This window comes from Lagopus leucura, unplaced genomic scaffold (genome assembly GCF_019238085.1).
Source record: "Lagopus leucura isolate 7727_CA_CO unplaced genomic scaffold, USGS_WTPT01 Super-Scaffold_100044, whole genome shotgun sequence".
In the NCBI taxonomy this organism is placed as follows: domain Eukaryota; kingdom Metazoa; phylum Chordata; class Aves; order Galliformes; family Phasianidae; genus Lagopus; species Lagopus leucura.
In genome coordinates this window covers 403,329-423,028 of record NW_024962291.1, presented here as the reverse complement: position 1 = coordinate 423,028, position 19,700 = coordinate 403,329, and the positions used below count along the sequence as shown (strand labels likewise).

Genomic DNA, 19,700 nt, shown 5'->3' with positions numbered 1-19,700 from the left:
CTTTTTCTGGTCAGTTGGGTCAACAGAGAAAACAGTCTAGTCCTGAAGCCTGGATTGCCAAATTGTCTTCTCCATGATTGTTTTCAGCTGTGTATGTCTATGGTGCAGAATATTCCCAAAGCTTGCAGAAAAAGTTTGAATGGCTGGGTATGTTAGAAACAGGATTGTTCTTTCCCTTTGCTAGGAGGTTATAGTCATGCTGCAATTGCTGATTCAAGCGGTAGTGACTGCTCTGCTCCTGCTTTCCTGGTCAGAATATTATTTTACATGCAAGTGAATGTGTACATGGAACAGCTAGATGAGATACAGTTGAGTTAGGTTATTACTGCTGTTTTGCTGTTATTTATGGTTTTTAGGAGGATATTAATGATGCCTTACAGCCTGTTGTTTAGCCAGCGCCTGTGGGTATAATCTGGGCCTTAAGTTTTGATCTGCTGATTCCTTCCTCTGGTACATTCAACCCTGACCTTGTTCCCCATGAACCAAGGTGAAGATGCAATCATTCGTGTGAAGAGGCAAAACGTACGCATTTGATTCTTATCTGTCTGTTCCCATGCAGTGATACCTGTAATGTTGGTCGTCTTAGAAATGCATGTAATGCTGGTAATTGCTGTGTTATCAGTTGTATGCATACATTTGGTGCTGTTTAGCTTCACACTGCACATACTTCGATATTAAGATTGTGATTGCAGACGTTAATGTAATGGAGATTAGAAGGTAAGGTGAATATGAAACCAAGTGCTGTGGGTGGCTGAGCAGCTGCAGTGCTGCTCACTTCCTGACACAGTTGAGCTAAAAGTATTTATCCCTACTCTGCTTTTTATGGAACGTTTTGTTGACCAAGTGCATCCCTTTCCATACTTGAGTATCGGGGCCTGAGTTTTTTGCTTGCTTGGGGTTTTATTTTGACTCCTACCAGTGAAACATTTCAGAAACATGGAAGCAAACCATAAAACTTTGTTTCACCAGGTATTTTGTTGTTGCTGTTGCTGCTATGCTATTGTAGCTTGCTGCTTGAGTTCTGCAGATGCTCTCTCCAGTGGCTTTTTTCCTTTGGCTGTTAGAGAGTGATCTTAATTTGCATTAGAAAACTATTTTAGAAAACTAAACTATTAGAAAACTAAATTAGAAAATTAATTTATTTTTTTTTTGTGTTTGTGTTGCCAAATAATATTTACGGATACTTTTTCCTATAAAGAAGCTGTATAGTGGTGGACCACCTATACTATTTGAGGTAATATCCAGGATCCAGGTGATTTCTGCTGCCTCCAACATTGACACATTGTTCTATTTGAACAGGCTTTCTAAAATTATCATTTCTAATTACACTGATCAGTTCTGAGTACAAACCCTTATTGCTTTGAAGGTCTGAAAGCAGATTCTTGTCATTATGTTAGGAACTAGCCAAGCTCTTGTGGACCTGTTATCTATCCAGAAATGTCCGCTTAGCCCTGAGGTTACTCTTGCTGAGGTAGTCCTTGAAATATAGAAGAGCTTATCAGACTCTGAAGTTCTTTTATTCCCAGACAGCTTTTTCAGACACTTGTAACAGCTCTGGTCTTCTGCTTGCTTAAAAAAGGAAATTGTCTTGCATTTGGTAGAATAGTTGGAGTAGATAGAGTTGTTGGCAGTGTCACCTTTCATTTGTACTGTATGCCATTACAGACAATTGATCATTCAAAGATCTTTTAAGAAGTATGGAGGAAGTGGGAGATATAAGCTGTATTTTTTGTTCAACGTGTTGTTTTGTTTTGTTTTTTTTAATCAAGTCCAAGCACTTGATTAATTTCCACTGTTTGGATGTCAGTCATCACTTCTAAGCACAATAGAAGATGCCAAGTAGCATCTTAGGGATTTCCATTATTTTTCTCCTCTTTCCAGGAGGTTTATAAAGCTTCTGAAAGAAGAGTAGTTTTACTAGCAGTGCTTTCTAGTAATTGCTGGTACAAGTTGTTCCCTTAACAGAAAGGAATCTTGATGAATGAAAAACTGTTGCTGTGTTTTCCTCAGGGAGCAAAGGAGAAGAGAAGCCTTAGAAGCTGGCTGGTCACCCTGGGCTGTTCCCTTCTTAAATTGTGCTGCAAGTGACCAGAGGCCTTCCCTGTGCCATCACAGGTGTTCGTGGAGCTCTGCAGTGAACTGATCTGGCTAAAAACTCATTTAGATCAGCTCTTTTGTGTGGTTTGCAGCAATAACCTTGCTGCCTGTTGTGCTTGCACATGGGAAGGAGTGATAGTGAAGTGAGAGCAAGCAGCTGGTGGCGAGGAGGAGGGCAGTGCCACTTCACTTGGGAAAATTGCTTGGATATTGTTCAGATGCTGCTCTTGTAGACCCTTCTTTTCATTCTATCATATCCTGGCAACCTGAGAACTGTTAGGAGTTTCTGAGATATTACTGGGAGGTGAAACTCTATCTGCTTATGGATTTGGAAACCGGTACCATCCTGCTCCTGATGGGAATATGAATTTGGTTTTGATGTGCACTTCTTCTGAGTCTCAAGCTTCATACATACGCCTAGATGAAATTTTCTTCTAGAAGAGTGTTCTCATGAGGATTTGAGTTTCTGTTCTGCTTAGTGGTCTTGAGAAGATGCGTCCCGTGTTGTCTGTTTTCATTTAATCTGGGCAGTTGGTGGGACCTGGAAGTTACCACCTCTGGCTGATGTTTCCTGTACTGGACAAAATGGAAGTGACTTTTTCTGCTTTCCAGTTCTGGAGTCTTGCTAACATGTAAACACTTGTCAGTTTTGAAACTGACAGAGAAAGAAGGAAAAATACATGTATTGCTCTTTATGTGCTGAAGCATGTGGGAAAAATGTCTTCAGCAACCTTATATTTTACTGTGTCCTGGTTTTGTACTGATAGAAAAAACTGCCAGAAAGAAAATACTGAAAACTCTGTTAGTCTTTGAAGTGCGTGTGCTGCAGGTTGTTTTACTGCAGTAAAACTTTGCAGTGGGATGGAGGAGCACGAGAGAGAGAGAAGTATCCCATTGCCTTAGTTTTGTGTCAGATTTGACCAAATAAGAAATGTTTGCTGTAGCTGTTACTTGCTTTCTTATTGGGCTGTCTGAAACAAATCCTTAATGTAATTTGTTTGTGAAATCCTGAATCCTTCTGTTAGTTCAGTTATTTATGATAGTGTTTGTCTGTCAAACAATGCATCTAACATGGTGATACAGCTGGCGGAAAGTTTGGCTAAGCTATGGAATTCTGTATAATGTTATTAACTATTTGGACATAACCCCACCAAATTATTGTTTTGGTCTGTGCTAATGAAAGGAGTGGCATTGTTCTGTGTTTAGCCTTGGCTGTATTTTGTAACTTCTTCCATTAGCACTTTCTTGATAGAGGAAAAAGTAGTTTTGGGAAACATCCATTATGTGGCTGATATTTAAAAAAAGAAATTAAAATTGTGATCTTACTTGGAGGAATGGTAGAGACACAAGTGGGATTTGATACCAGCAATCTTTTCGAGAATGGCCTTATGAGCATTGGTTTGGAATCTTTGTTAAACATTGGTTACTACCAACGCTATTTTACCTCCAAAAACAGAGCTGCTAGTGCTGTGCAGTTCTTGTTTTTCCATGTAGAATGTGGTAGGCTGCTTTACAGGCTGGAAATTGGAGCTTGGTGTCTGCAAGCTGCATGTTTGCATGAGTCAAAATACATTTGATCTGGCTGTTGGTGTGCTCCTTGGGAATTCACTTGCATGTAATTTTTTTATTTGGCTAATGGAGGGCTGCTGCAAATCAACTGACTAGCTAACTGTTTGCATGGATGTCCCTATTTTAGATTGAGAGTGCAGTGTTCCATGTTAGTTTGGAAGGCTGGGAGAAATATGCTGTCATTGTGAAATGAGAGTGCCAGCACAAATAGCTAGTTCAGAAGTGTTTAGGAATAACTCCCTGTTCAGACAAGTCTGTAGTTCAGTGAAAGCTGGATCTCCTTGTTTTGAATGTATCTCTTATTGTAGTGACAGCAGCAATTCACAGACTGCTGTATTGTGTTAAAGTGTTCACATTACTGTTGCTGGGGCTTCAACAACAACGAAAAAAGCAATACTATGAATGGTTTTCTCCCCAGGTGCTGAAGAAGTGTTGCTGCTTGCTAGGAGGACTGACTTGAGAAGGATTTCCTTGGACATGCCAGACTTCACTGACATTATTCTGCAGATAGACAATATCAGACATGCAATTGCCATAGACTATGATCCTGTGGAAGGCTACATCTACTGGACTGATGATGATGTCCGGGCAATTCGTCGGGCGTACCTTGATGGCTCAGGAGCACAGACTCTGGTAACCACAGAAATCAACCATCCAGATGGAATTGCTGTGGACTGGGTGGCAAGGAACCTGTACTGGACTGATACTGGAACAGACCGCATTGAAGTGACCCGTTTGAATGGCACATCGAGAAAGATCCTTATATCAGAAAATCTAGATGAACCTCGTGCAATCGTGCTCAATCCTGTCATGGGGTAAGTTTTGTTCTCATTGGTAGCCTTGCATTAGTAGGCTTTTGGGTCCAGTTTGTGCTCTCTTGAAACTGAGAATCTGCAAATCACAAGATTATGTGTTATGTATTATGTGTTATTTGTCAAATGTTCATTTTGTTCCAGACATGACAAGCTTTCCCTTCTATCACATACATATGCTATGCATGTAGAAGGTGACTGCTAAATACCAGTGTTCTTAAATGAAAATGTGTTGTGTGTTTGGTTGAATCTTATTTTCTCTGTATCTTCAGCATTACAGCTGTTAAAGAACTGAGCTGCTGCACACTTTCAGTACTTTAACTGTTAAACTTCAGATTATCATTACTGCTTACAGAATTTACAGAATGGCTGAGGTGTGGGCAGGGGTTAGAACTGGATGACTGTTGATGTCCAATCCAAGCTATTCTACAATCTAGTCCAACTCCACTCAAGCAGGGACATTTGGAGCAGGGTGCCCAGAACTATATCCAGGCAGCTTTTGAAGATCGTCACAGAGGAGACTCCAAAACCTCCCTGTGCAGAAAGGTTACAGTTCAAGTTGGTTGGTTTATTTGCTAAGTTTGGAAAGCAGAAAGTTAGCAAGTTCTTTCAAAAATAGAATAGATCTTGACACTTTCTGTATTGCAGGTTACATGCATTGACTGTTTCTGCCCTTTTCTTTACAGCTACATGTATTGGACAGACTGGGGTGAAAGTCCAAAGATAGAATGTGCTTATTTGGATGGATCAGAGAGGAGAGTTCTGGTGAATACATCCCTAGGTTGGCCTAACGGCTTGGCATTGGATCTTGAAGAGGACAAACTTTACTGGGGAGATGCAAAAACAGATAAAATTGAGGTAAGAGCTGATCCCACGGGCATTCTTAGAAAACAAGTGCTGTTATTATGTGCACCTTTGCATTTTGGAATCATTTATCCATTTTTTGAGGAGTCTCTTGTTTTGTTAAATATAGTGTTAAAATGAACAAAACGATACACATTTGAGAAGGGAAGCACATCTGAGTGTTTTGTTACTTCAGAAAACATTTGTAAGAGGTGCTGTGTTATGTCAAGAAATACACAATTAAAAACGCATTGCTGAAAGTATAGTTTGATTGCTTGAAATCTCAGGTTTGATCTGGGGCCTTTGCAACAGATGGGATACACAGGTATAACCTTCTTGACTTTTGCCTTGTCTGTGGTGTTTGGAACTAGCATCTGAAATTGCTGCATGCAAAGACTTGATGCAAGATTTGTACAGGAGAGGGTGGATGTGGAGGCCCTAGAGATCCATACTTCAGGACCTTGATGAGTATGTATTGTCCGGAGATACATGGAAGAAAAGTTGTTTTTGCACTTGGGAGGCCTGAGATGTTCTAAGAGATGCCTCTTTTCCCATTGTTTTTGCCTTAGTATCCCATGATTAAATCTTAATCTAAAACAGTAATTGTGAAGAACGCTACCACAGATATTAGAGCTACAGGGAACTGAGTCTTGAAGTAGTTTCACTGAGAACAGAAGGTGACAGGTTAAATAACTGTAAAATGTAGAATCTAGTTCTGGAGCAAGGCAATTTGGGCTTCTTTGTGTGTCCATGAGATTCTGACGTTTCACTGAATTATTGTTTTTTGTCTGAGAGGTGATCCAGCAAATTTGTCGAGCTTGTTAATATTGTGCTGTAGAAGGGGATTGGTCATTTTCGTTGACAAGGAATATTGATCTACAACCACTTTATTAATGTCATGTGGATGCATTTGTAAAACTGCTGGAGGTCTGTGTGTAGGAGTAGGCTTACTTACGTTAGTAGGTCTGTTTAGTTTGAGGCAGCTGAGAAGAATAAAAGTGAGGTGTGAGAAAAGAGAGGAAGACATCTCAGGAACCACTACGCAGACTTTAATGGCTCCGTGGTCAGACAACTCATAAAGTGGTTGTCAGCTTTCCACTACTTTCTTATGGCCAGCAGAACGGTCATGATATTAGTTGGGAAATAAGGGTGCTGGAGAGACTATTGGAAAGAGAGGAGGCTTTTTCCAAGAGAAAGTAGAAAAATATGGGTACAGCTGGATGTTGTGAGAAGGCCTGAATAGTTGTGAGCAGTTGCTTAGGATGCTGTTGTGTTCACCTGGTTACTGGCCCCTTTTGCTCCTGAGAAAGAAGGAAAAATTGGATTTTGAACCTCAACCTAAATTAGCTATAGTAGTTCATGGTTAATCTGAGGGTTTGGATGGCAGCATGAGATATGACCTGAGGTCAGGCAAATTCAAGAATTCGTACTCTGTTATTAGAGCTGTCATACTGACAAATGTTCCTTTTTAATATGTTGTTTTAATGCTCTGGGCATCCGGTAGCAATAGGTTCCTTGAGCTATCTGTGGTGTGTTGTTGTTTATCTTTCACAAAGATGCTGGAAAAACAGTTGGAATGTTAAAGGTGCTAAATAATTAGCTCTGAGTATTTTAATTTCAAAAGAGAATTCTCCAGGGAATTTGAAACGGCTTCAAAGTGAATTAAGGGGAATAACCTAGTTAATTGAAAGAAATTCGTAAATAGAATTGCCAAACCAAAATGTGAGAAAGAAAGAGAGCTTTTTTTCCCCCCTTCTTTCTAAAATAGTAATGAAGTTTTCTTCCTATGGCATGAGCTAGTTTGTTGAGATTGTGTTTTGACTATGCAGTTAAAACAGTCTATTTCTGTGATGATACTTAAAAGCAAGATTGAAATTTCATGCTAGTCCTGTGAAATCAGTTGAGTTTTACCTTATTTGGGGTAATAGTATGTACAGCATAAATAAATGTTGAGGCCTTTGGTAATGGCTGTGCTCTCTAAAGTTTTTGCCATCTGGAAGAAGGGAATTAAGACTGTCTGCTAGCTTCAGACGTGTAACTTGAATGTTTGGCAGTGGCTTGGTGTGCTGGGCTTGATGACTTCTGATGCAGTCCTCTCCCTCCTTACCTTTCAGGCTGTAGGAAAGAGAACGTTCCAGATTCCACCTTTTGTAGCTGGAACTGAAATTGTGCAATTCATTTTGCTGGTTTAAGCTGTCTGTTCAGTCTGTCTTACTTCATTGTAAGACAGTGAAGCCAATGGTACTGTTTGGTTTGGCATCAAAGTTTAGGAAAATCAGAGAAGCCAAAGTAAGGACTTTTTATTCCCTCCGTCTTGCTTATTCTACTTACTTTTTGTGGTTCTCTGCTGCTCACAAAAATGGAAGAGTAGCTCACTTGGTCTTAGGAACAGAAGATAATCTTACATGAAGCACATTGTGACATCCCTAGGTTTTGATTGTTGTATGTTGTGCAACTCAGTTTTAGTTGTTAGCACAAAGATTTAAATATTTAAATCTCCATGCTTCTAGCAGTGAGTTTACATGTTCTTACATTAAAGCAAGTGTAAACATTCTCATTTTAAATCACTACTCTCTCTCCCCAGCTTTTTTTTCCTACACTTTTTATCTTCATGCTCAGAATTTACTTTTGCTTGTTATCTTGAGCAGATTCCTTCTGACATTTACAAACACCTGAATAGGACCACTTAGGACATAATGGGGAAAAGTGTCATGGATGCTTGCCGGGGACTCTGACCAGTGCTGCGAAGGGGTGTGTTGTGGTCTGTTCTGGACTGGTACTGTGCAGCTCTGTGAGTTAAAGTGGCACTGGCATGCTATCAGGAGAAGTGAATGTTAAATGTCTAATGCAGAACTTCCATTAGAAAATAAATTTCCAGTTTCCATTTTGGAATGCGAGCCAAACATTTATATTCTGCTCACTTGGGAAAGAAATGCATGACTTAAGTGGTTATTGACATAGCTCAGGTATTGGCTGGTTCCACATCAGTCTCCAGTAAGGCTTACTTTCACTAATCCTCCTTAAAAGATCAAAAAATTGCACTGTGGAAATATTTCAGAATATCTAAGGTTTATCTAATGGATTGTATTTCACATTTCTTATTTATCTTGACGTATTTGCAATCTTATAGTCCTTTCCAGAAGCATTTTGGTGTTTGAGAGCTTCCTTCAGTACCACAGGTTTTCCCAGTAAGCTGTATTTAGCATTGCCCTGCTAGCCAAGGTACATGTCAAGCCTTGCTGTATGGTATACGAGGTGGGACATTTCCATTTGTACTTTCTATTGAAGTTATTCTTCACTTCAACACGAATTCATTGTTTTCATGTATGCATTCTTTTGCCAAGAGAATTTAAAGGGCTCGCCAGCACAGCTAGTGTGTCTTGGTGGGTTGTTCTGTCTGTGTAAGTGTATTGTCTACTGTTTGTTAAAACCAAAAATTAGCTAACTGAAAATCTTTCGGAAGCCTAAGATCTACAGGAGAGGCATAAGGTAAAGGAGAAATTTTCATCCCCACTATTTTCCTTCTATCCAGCCAATAGCACCTGTCTCTAAATGTCCCACAGCTTACCGTGTAGAACGTGCAAAGTTGAACGATCTAAGGCATTATCTCTGCTGCTTTGCAGAATGCACTTACTCTGTCCAAGGGAAAAGTAGTTAAGCCTGATGCCTGTTCATGTGAGAAGTGCCCTGTATAAGCCTGTACAATTTCCTCTAGTTTTCTGAGAAACTACTTGTAGATCAGAATTGTTTTCATTCTATGCTATGTATTCAACTGCCTTCCATTTAGGAAAAACGCACGAATTCAGCCTGTGTGCTTGTTCATTTCTCTGTTCAGTATTCTGCTTTCTCTGATATTTTAGACCTGCAGGAAGGCCTCTTTGTGTCTCAAGTTCTTAAAGAAGTGGCTCAACTTCATACAGCTTGGAAAATTGATAAGCCTGGGGCATCTGTCCTGTTTTTGCTAGACCATGGATTTGAAATGTACTGTGAATGTCTGGTTATTTCGTTGGTTTATTTTGTTGCTTTTCTGACACTTTTCTTTTTTAACAAGTTGTGACATTACTTCTGTATGCACTCTTCAGCAAATAGAAAAGAAATGCTGCAGAGCTGTTCAGGGTGCCGAGCCGTGTTCTGTACCAGGAGAGTGTGTTCTTATTTGTGTGTCTAAAACTTCATGCCGTGAAAACAGCGGTTACTCTTTCCTGACAGAGACCTTCCCATCTGCAGCATTCAGCTGCAATACAAAGGGCCCAGTCACTCCACAAGCAGTTTGTATCCTGAAGAAACCATTTGGCAAGGCTTGTCAGACTTTGCGTGACAGCAGCCTATGGGGCTTTCACTGCAAATTTGGCACCCTGTGGTAACATTGTTCCCAGCTTTTTAAATTTGTGCTTGGTTTGGCAGAGTCCAAGGCAAGGAAAAATATATACTGAGTTTTGAGTCATGTCTGTTGAAATCATGTGTTTGTCCACACAGCTTCGGCTGTGAGTAAGGGGCGCAGAGTAACCTAACAGAAATTTGGATTTTACTGACCGAGAAAAGGTACTTTCCAGGAACGAACAGTAGATTAATAAGGATTACAGGGTTCCAGCAGAGAGAGAAGCAAAGGCCCAATGGCATCCACGTGTAGAATTTCCTAATTCTCCTTAAAAAACAATTTTGTGGTTAGCCATGTTTCCCGTGTGTTATTCCTTCAGCATTTGCTTGCAGTGCCTAAGGTGTAATTGCATAATGAGCAATTACGGAATTCTCAGGTGCCGCTTATTATGTATGCGTTTTACTCCAGTTTGTGCAATATTCCTGGAATAAATGTTGTGCAGACTTCTGGCAACTTCCCTTAGTCCTACTCGCCTCCCCACCTCCCAGCTACTGTCCTTCATTTATCTTTGCAGAAGACTTATAATTAAGTGCAGTAGTTCTTTACAGTTTTATAGGATGTTCACGTCTGAAGTGTGAGTCGGCACCAGCTGTCAATCCTGGAACTCACTTGAAGCATTTTCCGAGATGCAGTTACAAGAGCTGTCCTTGAAATTTAAAGAAACCATCTTTGTAATTAGTCTGTTGTTAATAGTGTGCTGCTTAAACACCGTAAGATGTCATTTAGAACAAGCAGCTGCTTTAACTGGAGTAGTCTCTGCAGAGTTTTTTCTGCAGAAAAGTTAGCAATCTGGTTTAAAGCTGTGCTTTCTATACAAGTCTGAGTATACTTCACACATTGCACTTCGTTTTTGAGCCTGTTGGCAAAAAAAAAAAAAAAAAAAACAAAACCAAAATAAAACAATATTTATAGATTAGAAGTTTTAACTGATACATTAGAGTATAAATCTTTGCTTTGGCATTTCCCATGAAGGGATTGAAAAGATTATGCAGTGTAATTAACCCTATGGGAAATATTCTGCATTATATTTTTGCACTGGCACCAAGTATGCAGCAGTGTCCAAAGAACAGGTGTATAACTATCTTCCAGGGCTCCAAAGGGGAATAATCTATACTAGTGAGCATGGGACCAAATTGTTAGCAGCTGCCAGACAGTCACTGTGGAACAGGTAGGAGGAGTCATTTGAGGAAAGGGCTATCTTGAAATATCGTCACAAGTTTATGGCAGTTACTGGACTTTAGGACTGATGACAAACTGGTTTTGACTGCTCTTCCCAGTGGGACGTTGCTGGGATGAAGCAAGCTTTCTGGAAGGGAAGGAAGTTGCATCTTTGACTTCAGTGCTGTAGCAATACTAATTTTACAAAATGATATCCAGCCTAGCAGAAGAGTAGTGAAAAGAGGGTCTGCATCTTTAGGAAGAAGAAAGAAGGCTAATAGCAAGAGGAAGAGTGTCTTCTCTCATCTTCAAGATTCCTCAGTCTGTCTTCTTCTGTTTGTGGTACTGTTTGAACCACCAGCCTCATCACCAGATTTGCAGTCAAGACTCCCTAACCTTCACCTCCCTAGCCTCCACCTCAGCTGAGACTGGCCTGGATTTGTTGGAGTCTCAGCTTTGTCTGCTAAAGAATTTTCAAATTTCTGCTTAAATATTTTTGGAATTATCTGTCTTAGCTAGCTTTCTACCCAATAAGTGATGTTATAGTTGATTGAACCTTGTACACACCAGTCTGTAGTTTGGAGCAGAGACTGCTGAGATAAGTGCACTGTAATCTTCAGCAGGTCAGACCCCTGAACAGTTTCAGATCCTAAAACTTTCTGATGAATTTAAACTCTCTGTCTGTGTTAGATATTTGTGAGACAGACTCTGGTTTAGGATTTCCTGGTGTGAGACTGCCTCTTTCTGGTACGCAGTAATATAGTCAGCCTCTACCTGCTAACAGACACATCCTACTAAAAGGGCATAGAGCCTTCTAGCTCCATTCTTCAAAATGCAAGGCTAAGTTGTCCAGAAATTGCCTCCTGCTTAATTAGGAATTTCCATGTATTATTACATATTATGCACCGTGTGGAATTTGTTTGCTTTCAAGAGGACTGTTACCAAGAATGGTAGTTGCTGAAGAAAGTGAGATCCCTGTCCACAAATTGAGAGGCGTTAGCTACTGAAATGCAAGTACTGCACCTTTCTGCTCTAAACTTTGTAATGAGGAGCTGCTCACAGAGCAGAGATATCCGTGTGAAGGAAGGCACACTCATCACCATGAATTTACTCCTGTTCCCCTTTCAGTGAGTTAGCTGTCAGGTGGCCTTCTATTTGAGTCCTGAGCATAAGAAAGATGTGACAGTATTGAGAGGGAAAATATTTCAAGAATTTGCAACCAGCATTTGGTATTGGTGTGCATCCAAAGTTTGGCCAATTCAACCTGTGTTCAGGTTCTCTTGGATATGTTTATTGTTTGCCATTCTACAGTAATCTTGAATAAAACCTTTTCTATATGGGCTGGGATGGGATGGAGTGGGTTCCTCTGCAGGTGAACGATGACTTAGCCTCAGTTATTCTCGTATGCATGACCTTCTGGCTGCAGTGCAGCAGCCCAGTATTCGTAAGGACATAAGGAAAGTGCCCTGGACTGATGTTTTCTCAGCAGCCTGTGGTGCCATGAGTGTGTTCTTAGTTCTTTAAGCTTGATTTCCCATTAAACTTAAGATCAAATTGAAGACCCTAGTTCTTCATGTTCTAGTCCCAGCATAATGGAAAGACAGCTTATATGTCTAGGGTGAAGATTGCTATCTGGTGTCCCTTACAACATAAATGGATTTTTCCAAAGTAAAGGCAAATCTGTTTTGCAGTCAAGAAATTTTTTTTCTTAAGTGTTGTGCTGAGCTACTGGGTTAACTTTTTCTCTTCCCTCCTTTTCCCAATTTCCAGGAACTAAAGAAAAACCACCAAAGAGTTCAGTGCTGTCTGCTCCAATTGCAAAGTTCATGCTAGTTGACCTCGCGTTCACCTTTGTAAATAAGCAGAAATGTTTATCTGCAAAGAAGTGAAGCAAAACCAGCCTTGCAGTGAAACCCCATTCTGAAGGAGCATAGGCTTCGTTTCCCAAGTAGAGAGTACATGAGAAGATGTGGGCTGTGTTAGTCATACCCCCTAATGCACTAGGAGGGGATTCTCAATTATTTGATTCAAAGAGGACCTTCTGTAGAATGTTCTTGATCAGGGATTCTCTCAGACCTCTATATGCTAAGCTTGATATTTTATCCAGCATCCTCAAAGTGAAAATCCACAACTGCTTGTACATGCCATTTAAATACTTCTCAGTGTTTCTACAATGGGATCTGTGCTGGTATTATTTCCTTCTACAACTGTTTAATCTATTGCTGAACAATCATAAAAATCTCTAAATCTTGCCCATTTTCCAGGGGTTGTATTGCTTTGTACTACTTCTGTAAAGAGACAGACAGCATCTAAATTTGGTCTTTGCAGACTGCTTAGGAATTAATTCTGTATGTGCAGCTTTTGCTATATTTATCAAGAGGAAATCCTGAGGATGTATTTAACTACGATGTTGAAGAACTATTTGAGTTTTCCATACTTCAGGCTCTCTTTTCTTGTTGAAGAATTATTTTGGGCTATCTGCTGTCAAATCACCCTTTACTAGGGAGCAAATTCTGCTTTGCTTCCCTTGCTGGGATTGCTTTCTGTATTTAAAAGATGGATTTTGCATTTAGCTGTATGAAGGCTTCTCTACCTATGAAGCATGGAATTAGGAATGAGTAGGAATGAGAACCCAGTGCATTTGCTGGCTCAGAATAAGTAGTGTCTCTTCTCTCCCTTTTCCAAGAATAATTCAGAGCATTGCCGTACAGCTCACCTCTGACCTGGGAGGATGATAAGGAGCTGTTGCCCAGGAGTTGTGACCCCCACAAATATTGCTTTATCCCAGGGTCAGGAGCCATTTGCTTCTGTCTTAAGGATAATTGTGTCAGTATGCACAGTGCACCCCACCAGATGATCAGGTTTATTTGTCACCATGGCTTGGGAACTGACTTTTCACTAGTGTGAAGTCTTTCCCCAGCTATTATTTTTCTGCTGCTATTATGGAAGGAAAGTACCAAAGATGCTTGACCTTTCAGTGTCTGGAACTCTCTTTTCCAGATTTAATCCTTTGAAACGGCTGGGAGGACGCCGCACCCTTTCTGCTGTTTATTGACATTAAGGTGTGAGCTTTTCAAAAAAAGAATGCAGTTTAGTGCCACGAACACAAATTTTAACATTATTCTATTTCAACCTCAGTGTTTTGTGTGCGTGCAGCAGTTTGGGTTGTTGGCTTTGGGTTGGTGTTTTTGTTTTTTTTCTTTAGAAGGGTTCGGTTTTGATGATAGCACTGCAGAAGATGATGTTGAAAAGCTCTGCTGATATTGCCTCGCAATAGGGATTGCTCTGCTTTACCTTAATTTCAATGATAGAAGGCTGCTCCTTCTGCTGGTAAATTTCTCCACAGCTTCTTGTCCTCACGTCTCCCTTCATCTCTGTTAGACTCTTTTCTATTCAATGTGATTTTTTCTGTAAGTGAAGTTAGCCACTAAAGCTGCTCTTCTTCCATTGCATTACACCAACGAGCCCACAGTGCAGCTGCTGGATGGCAGAAGGCACCACATGCCTGCCTCAGAAGTCCTGGAGCGTTGGGTTGTGAAATGCACGAACCTGGCTGCTGTTAGGAAAAGGAGCCCTGATGCTATGTGGATTTTCACGTTTCTAAAGAATGCATACTAAGAACAGAAACGTGGAACTTGCTTTTTGTGTCACGTCTTACCAAGTTGTGAGCATTGATTTTTAGACTTGCTTCTTCTGGCCCTAACAAGAGAGAAATCTGATGTATGTACGTGACGGCCACCACCAACCTACCCTAGGACTGCCGAGGTTGCTTGCAGCGGTGGGAAATTTTTCTTATAAATGTCTGCAGTGTAGATGAAACCAAAGGTTTTTGTGTCTATTTAGCCTTTCTAAAAATTCTTCTGTGTACTGATGGGATAGCAGTCACTCAAAGGAAGACTTCCTTTGCTGGCTTGATTGACCGGAGTCATTCTGTGGGAAAGGAAGCTAACTTATTCTAAACTGAAGGTGACCCTTGCCTTTTTGTGAGCAATAAAGACATAATAGAAGCCCAGTTAGGGTTCAGTGGAACCCCCACGGCCATCTGCACACTTCATTGGCAGAAGTGGCTTTCACTTGAACTTGCATTTGACAAGTGTTTTCTGTCTCTTTCTCATTCAGAAGGGTCCTTCAAAGCCAAGTAATTGAAATGCTCTCACCCCTCACTCCTTTTCCTCCTTCCCCCAGACTCGCCTAAATTGCAGGGCGTTGGTATTCTGCGTTAATGAGAGAAAATGCGTGCGTTTCCAAAGCTCGCACATTTCTCCTTCCCGTAGGGAAGTTTCTGAAAAACTCTTTTCCACACTCTAGCTGCAGCTTCATAAAGGAAAAGTTGAGAAAGTGTTTCTGTTGCGTTGCTGTTGCTCTCCTCCCTCCCCCTCTTTTTTCATAGCGCTGGACTTTTGAAATGAAACACAAATCAGGTCTCTGGAATAAAAGGTTGTGAGTATGCCTTGTGGCATTTGGAATGAGACTATTCACTGCCTGAATGACTATAAATAGAAAGCTAGGAGCTGTGTATTCCTCAGTTCAGGCTCCCTGCAAAGAAGCGCCCTTCCCAGTAAAGGGTGACTTTTGAAAGAAACCTTGTTCCTTGTGCTGAATTGAATTGCTCCAGGAATTCTTCTTCTCGCAGCTCGCATAAAAGGCGTTAATCTCTAATTTATTTCTCCTTTTAAAGGCAGCGTTCTCCATAATAAATGTATATTCTGAGCCGTGTAGCCAGATATGCCTGTCTTCTCTGTGCAGAGTTTCATGTAAAATTCCAAATGCAGAACTAACATTGTTCTCTGCGTTTTTGCTCCTGAAAGCTTTCCTTTGGCTCCACTCCAGCTGTCGGCTCCTTTTTATCTGGGATTCATTCTTGGGGAAGAAGGCTAAATTAGTGGCACTCAGGTTTTTTTTTTTAGGGTTTGAGGAACAGAATGGGAATTGTGATTGATTTTTATAATAAAAGATTTGATTCTCCCCACGGACTTCTGATGTTACCGACATAAGAACCCCAATAGCGTACTGTTGCATTTCTTCAGACAATTTGTTTGGCTGATTTGGCTGTTATAAATGCTCATAAATCTCCCGTGTTGTGCACTTATGCAAATTGAGTGCAATCATTTTTCTTCTTGCTCCTCTCTTCAGAAGTACTGTAGCGTTAAGGGGAGCAGCAGAGTGGACAGGAGGAAAATGTTTGATGGGTTTGAGTTGGCAGTGTTAAATATCCTAGCACTCAAACTGTTGGCTTGGCTTCTTTTTTTTCTTTTTTTCCACTTTTTTTCCCCTCCCTTCCCCCCCTCCCCCTCCCTTTTCCCCTCCTAACACACTGGTGTTTTGTGCAGTGTTATTTTGAAAGCTGCTTCTAATTTTCTCCTCAGACCTTTTGTTTCACATATTTGTCTGCCTTCTAAAATCTAGTAAGGGTAGCCTTCTTTGCAGAATATTTTTTTCCTGGTTCAGAGTTCTAAAAGTCTTAATGAAGGCGTTCATATATTCCATGACTGCTAAATTTCTTTTTTGTTTAACAGAAGAGTTTAAAGATGAATACTCACCTTCCATTCTTAAAGCTTGGTCTGTGCATGATGCCTAGCTACCTGACCTGCTGTAGGGGTCCTGCTTTAGCAGGGGGGTTGGACTCGATGATTTCTTGAGGTCCCTTCCAACCCCTGCAATTCTGTGATTCTGTGATTTGTACTGTGTGTTTTTTCATTGGTGTTAATATAAAGATTGACAGTAACAGTGGACAAACAAGAAGAAGAGGGTTGTTTGTATAACGATGACACTTTCTACTAGAAAGGAAAAACAAGCAGAAAAAGAAGTGTACTCCTCAATAAGCCTAGGAAAGTCTCCAAGCAGGCTAGAGAAAGCAAATAATCTGAAATATATAATTTATTTTCTTACAGTTTACTAAATTATAATTTCCTTAGCTTAAAACCTACAATCAGTGTCACTATAATTGGATTTTTTCATAGCTGGACACATGAATAATAAATGTTGTGGACGTATGTATTCAAGTTAGACATTTCCTTCTCTTAATCCTGACTACTGGGACATCTTGATGACCCTTGTCATTTTACATTTTGTCTTTGTGCTGGCTTGCTTCTGTGTACCATCTGTTTTCCCCGTCACCTTCTGTTGTGGTGACTTCCTTCATCCAAGATGGGTCCCAGCCATCCTCTTGCATTTGCAGCTGGTATAGGTATTTCTCTTGCCTCTTCCCTTCCTCTCAAAAGCTGTTGTGAGCCATTGTGTGAGCATGGTGGGTTCTTTCTGTCGCATTCCATCTTGCGTCATCTCTGGTGACTTTTGCCCAATGTTTAAGGCCACAGTGTAGATGTCACCTACTGTCCATTCATTCTCGTAAAATTTTCCTGCCGCTATTCCAATCTTAGCTCCTCATACAATGTACTTTTACTGCAATTTTATCTGCCTCTTTGGAGTGACTTTGCTTCATGGAGTGTTTTACCTTTATAGTATTCTTCAGCAGAGGTCTTGGTTTGGAAAGACAAGCAATTGCTTTGTTATATTCTGCCAGTTATTCATTTTAACTGTCCTTGAGTTCCTTCCTTGTTTGACCTGTGATTGCCTTCCAGCTAAAATATATGTACACACATATAAATATAGCCTTATTTTTAATTATATTGCCCACTGCTTTGATTATTTGAAATATTGAATTGCTTGCTTTTCTTAAAAACACTGAGCATATGTATAAAATATATTTGCAATTGTGTATGTATATTGTCTTGAAAAGCAAAACATTATGATTTGTTAAATGGTTGGCAAGAACAGAGTGCCCCTTCCTTTTAGCTGTAGGTCTGATTTTATTCCTTGTTAAAATATCAAGTGTGTTTTCCAAACTGATGTGGAGAGCAAATTTGCTAAGAAGGGCATAATTAGATCCTAGGTAGTTGTGTGTGAGATAAGGTATCTTCTTTCTGTCATGGATTATTAAGAGTTACTCAGGATATCTGAAAACCCCATTGCTCTCACCTGGAAGGCAAATTGTGGGAGAGCCCTCAGCTTTAGAAAACAGTCATATTGTTGTTTATAGTCCTAGCTTCTTACTATTAATCTGAACGACTGAATTCATATCAATCGTTTAGAATAACTACTCTTTCCAGGCATGACTTTTGCTGGAGTAAACTGTGTGATTTAACCACTGTGGGCTTATACCATCTGGTCCTCTCACTGAGATGTATGTATATGGTTCAATCTGTGTAGCAGAGCTTACATTCCAGTTTTAATGCATCATAAATGTCTACAATGAAAGATCTGTTTTGGTTTGAGGCTTCCCTGCCCTTACTCAGATGGCAACAGTGAAGGTTTTACAAATCGTGCTGTAGGTTTTACAAATAGTATGCAGATAGTCTTCTAGTTCACCTCCCTGAGTTCCCTTCTGCTCTTTCCATGTAAGCTTTTTCTAACGTAGAAGCAGCAGATGTTTGATTCTTGTCTGAATTCTTTGCTGTCATATGCAACCAACAGACTTGCAGTTTGAGTCTCAACTGTTAGGGGCTCAGAGCGGTACTAACTATAGAACTGTCTTTTCCAGTGATGTGAGATAAATTAAAATGGTGTTTTTGCTTGAATAATATTTTTACCGTGTACTTCTGTCTATTTGTTGCTTTACTCTCTTCTTCATTCAAAGAATGAATTCTTCTTTGCTTTGCTTTACTCTCTTCTTCATTCAAACCCCACAAAGTAGTGTTATCATCAGATCTCGTAGCTCAGAGCTGCGTGCCTGTAGGAGTCAGAGGATTTTTCTCTAAGGTATAACTGAGAAGATACGTTCAGCTTGGCTGCATCTGGAGGCACAGCACTGAATAAGATCAGTGGTCTGAATTGGTGCAGAAAATCCTTTTTTAATTTGTACTTGGTGTGCCTTACTTGCCTGTGCAGAGTCATAAGGATAACTAAGGGTAACTCGATCTGGGGATAGAAAGGAATATTTTCTAGGTGGTTGACAGTTTGCTGTCCAGTCTCATGTACGAATCTCATACTCTTGCTTAGGACAGCAGTGGGATCCATCAGTCTTTGTGGCAGTATTAGGGTCATTGCTTGGCCCGGTCACATGCTCATTAGTCATCTTCAGTGCAACTAGAAAGGAGCGCAGTGTGGAGGAATGTGTATCAACTTAAAAGAACCTTGTTTTCGTTGCTGGTTTGATACTAAAGGCTGTGAAATGTTTAATGAGGTGGTGGTTTAATGGTTGTTGACTTTGGGTGTTTTGTTTTCTTTTCTTCTCCATGCCTTGAAAGGCAAAATATTTATGCTGCTTTTTCACAAGGAGTTGTCTGCTTTCCCTGGTGGTGTCATCTCATGGCAGCTCCGGATATTCTACATACCGTATTATGAGGGCCTCCCCAAGCACTGAATTTGCTAACTTGGACTCATAGTGGAAATAATAAACTATCCAGGTCTATTGTCGGAGAAGTCCTCTTCCAGAGTATCGATAGATTGTGTATGTTTAAATTATTTCAAACTCCTTGAAAGAGAAACTACAGCCTGTTTGAATATAGAGCTGCTGCTGCCTGTACGTTGCAGTGAGAAGCAGAACCTGGGCTGAGAGCACAGAAATGCATGTCTCTGTTAAAGTGTGAATTAAATATTTGTCACGAGCATTACAAAGAGAAAATCTTGGATTTGTCTGCACAAAAATGCCAGCTTAAGCAAGGTTCTTGCTAGTGCTAAACCAGTACAAGGAACCAATACAGTAAGGGCCAGGATCATCTGAAGTTCTTCCCAGAGTAGTAATTATGGAACTTAATAGTCTTTTCTGTTCAAATCTAATGGTGTTCTGGCCCAAAAGAAATGTAATAGTCCCATCTTAAGGTTTGAGTATTACTTCCTAGGAA

At 40.3% G+C, this 19,700-nt stretch overlaps 1 protein-coding gene across 2 annotated transcripts in view; it reads left to right on the top strand.

Moving 5' to 3' along the window:
• Positions 1 to 19,700, top strand: part of LRP5 (LDL receptor related protein 5) — a 129,682-nt gene that overhangs the window by 67,664 nt on the left and 42,318 nt on the right. For both annotated transcript variants that reach the window (XM_042884596.1, XM_042884597.1), the window contains exons 6-7: positions 4,085 to 4,481; positions 5,165 to 5,336. In XM_042884596.1, the coding sequence (XP_042740530.1) occupies positions 4,085 to 4,481; positions 5,165 to 5,336 (569 nt within the window). The remainder of the gene's footprint in view (positions 1 to 4,084; positions 4,482 to 5,164; positions 5,337 to 19,700) is intronic.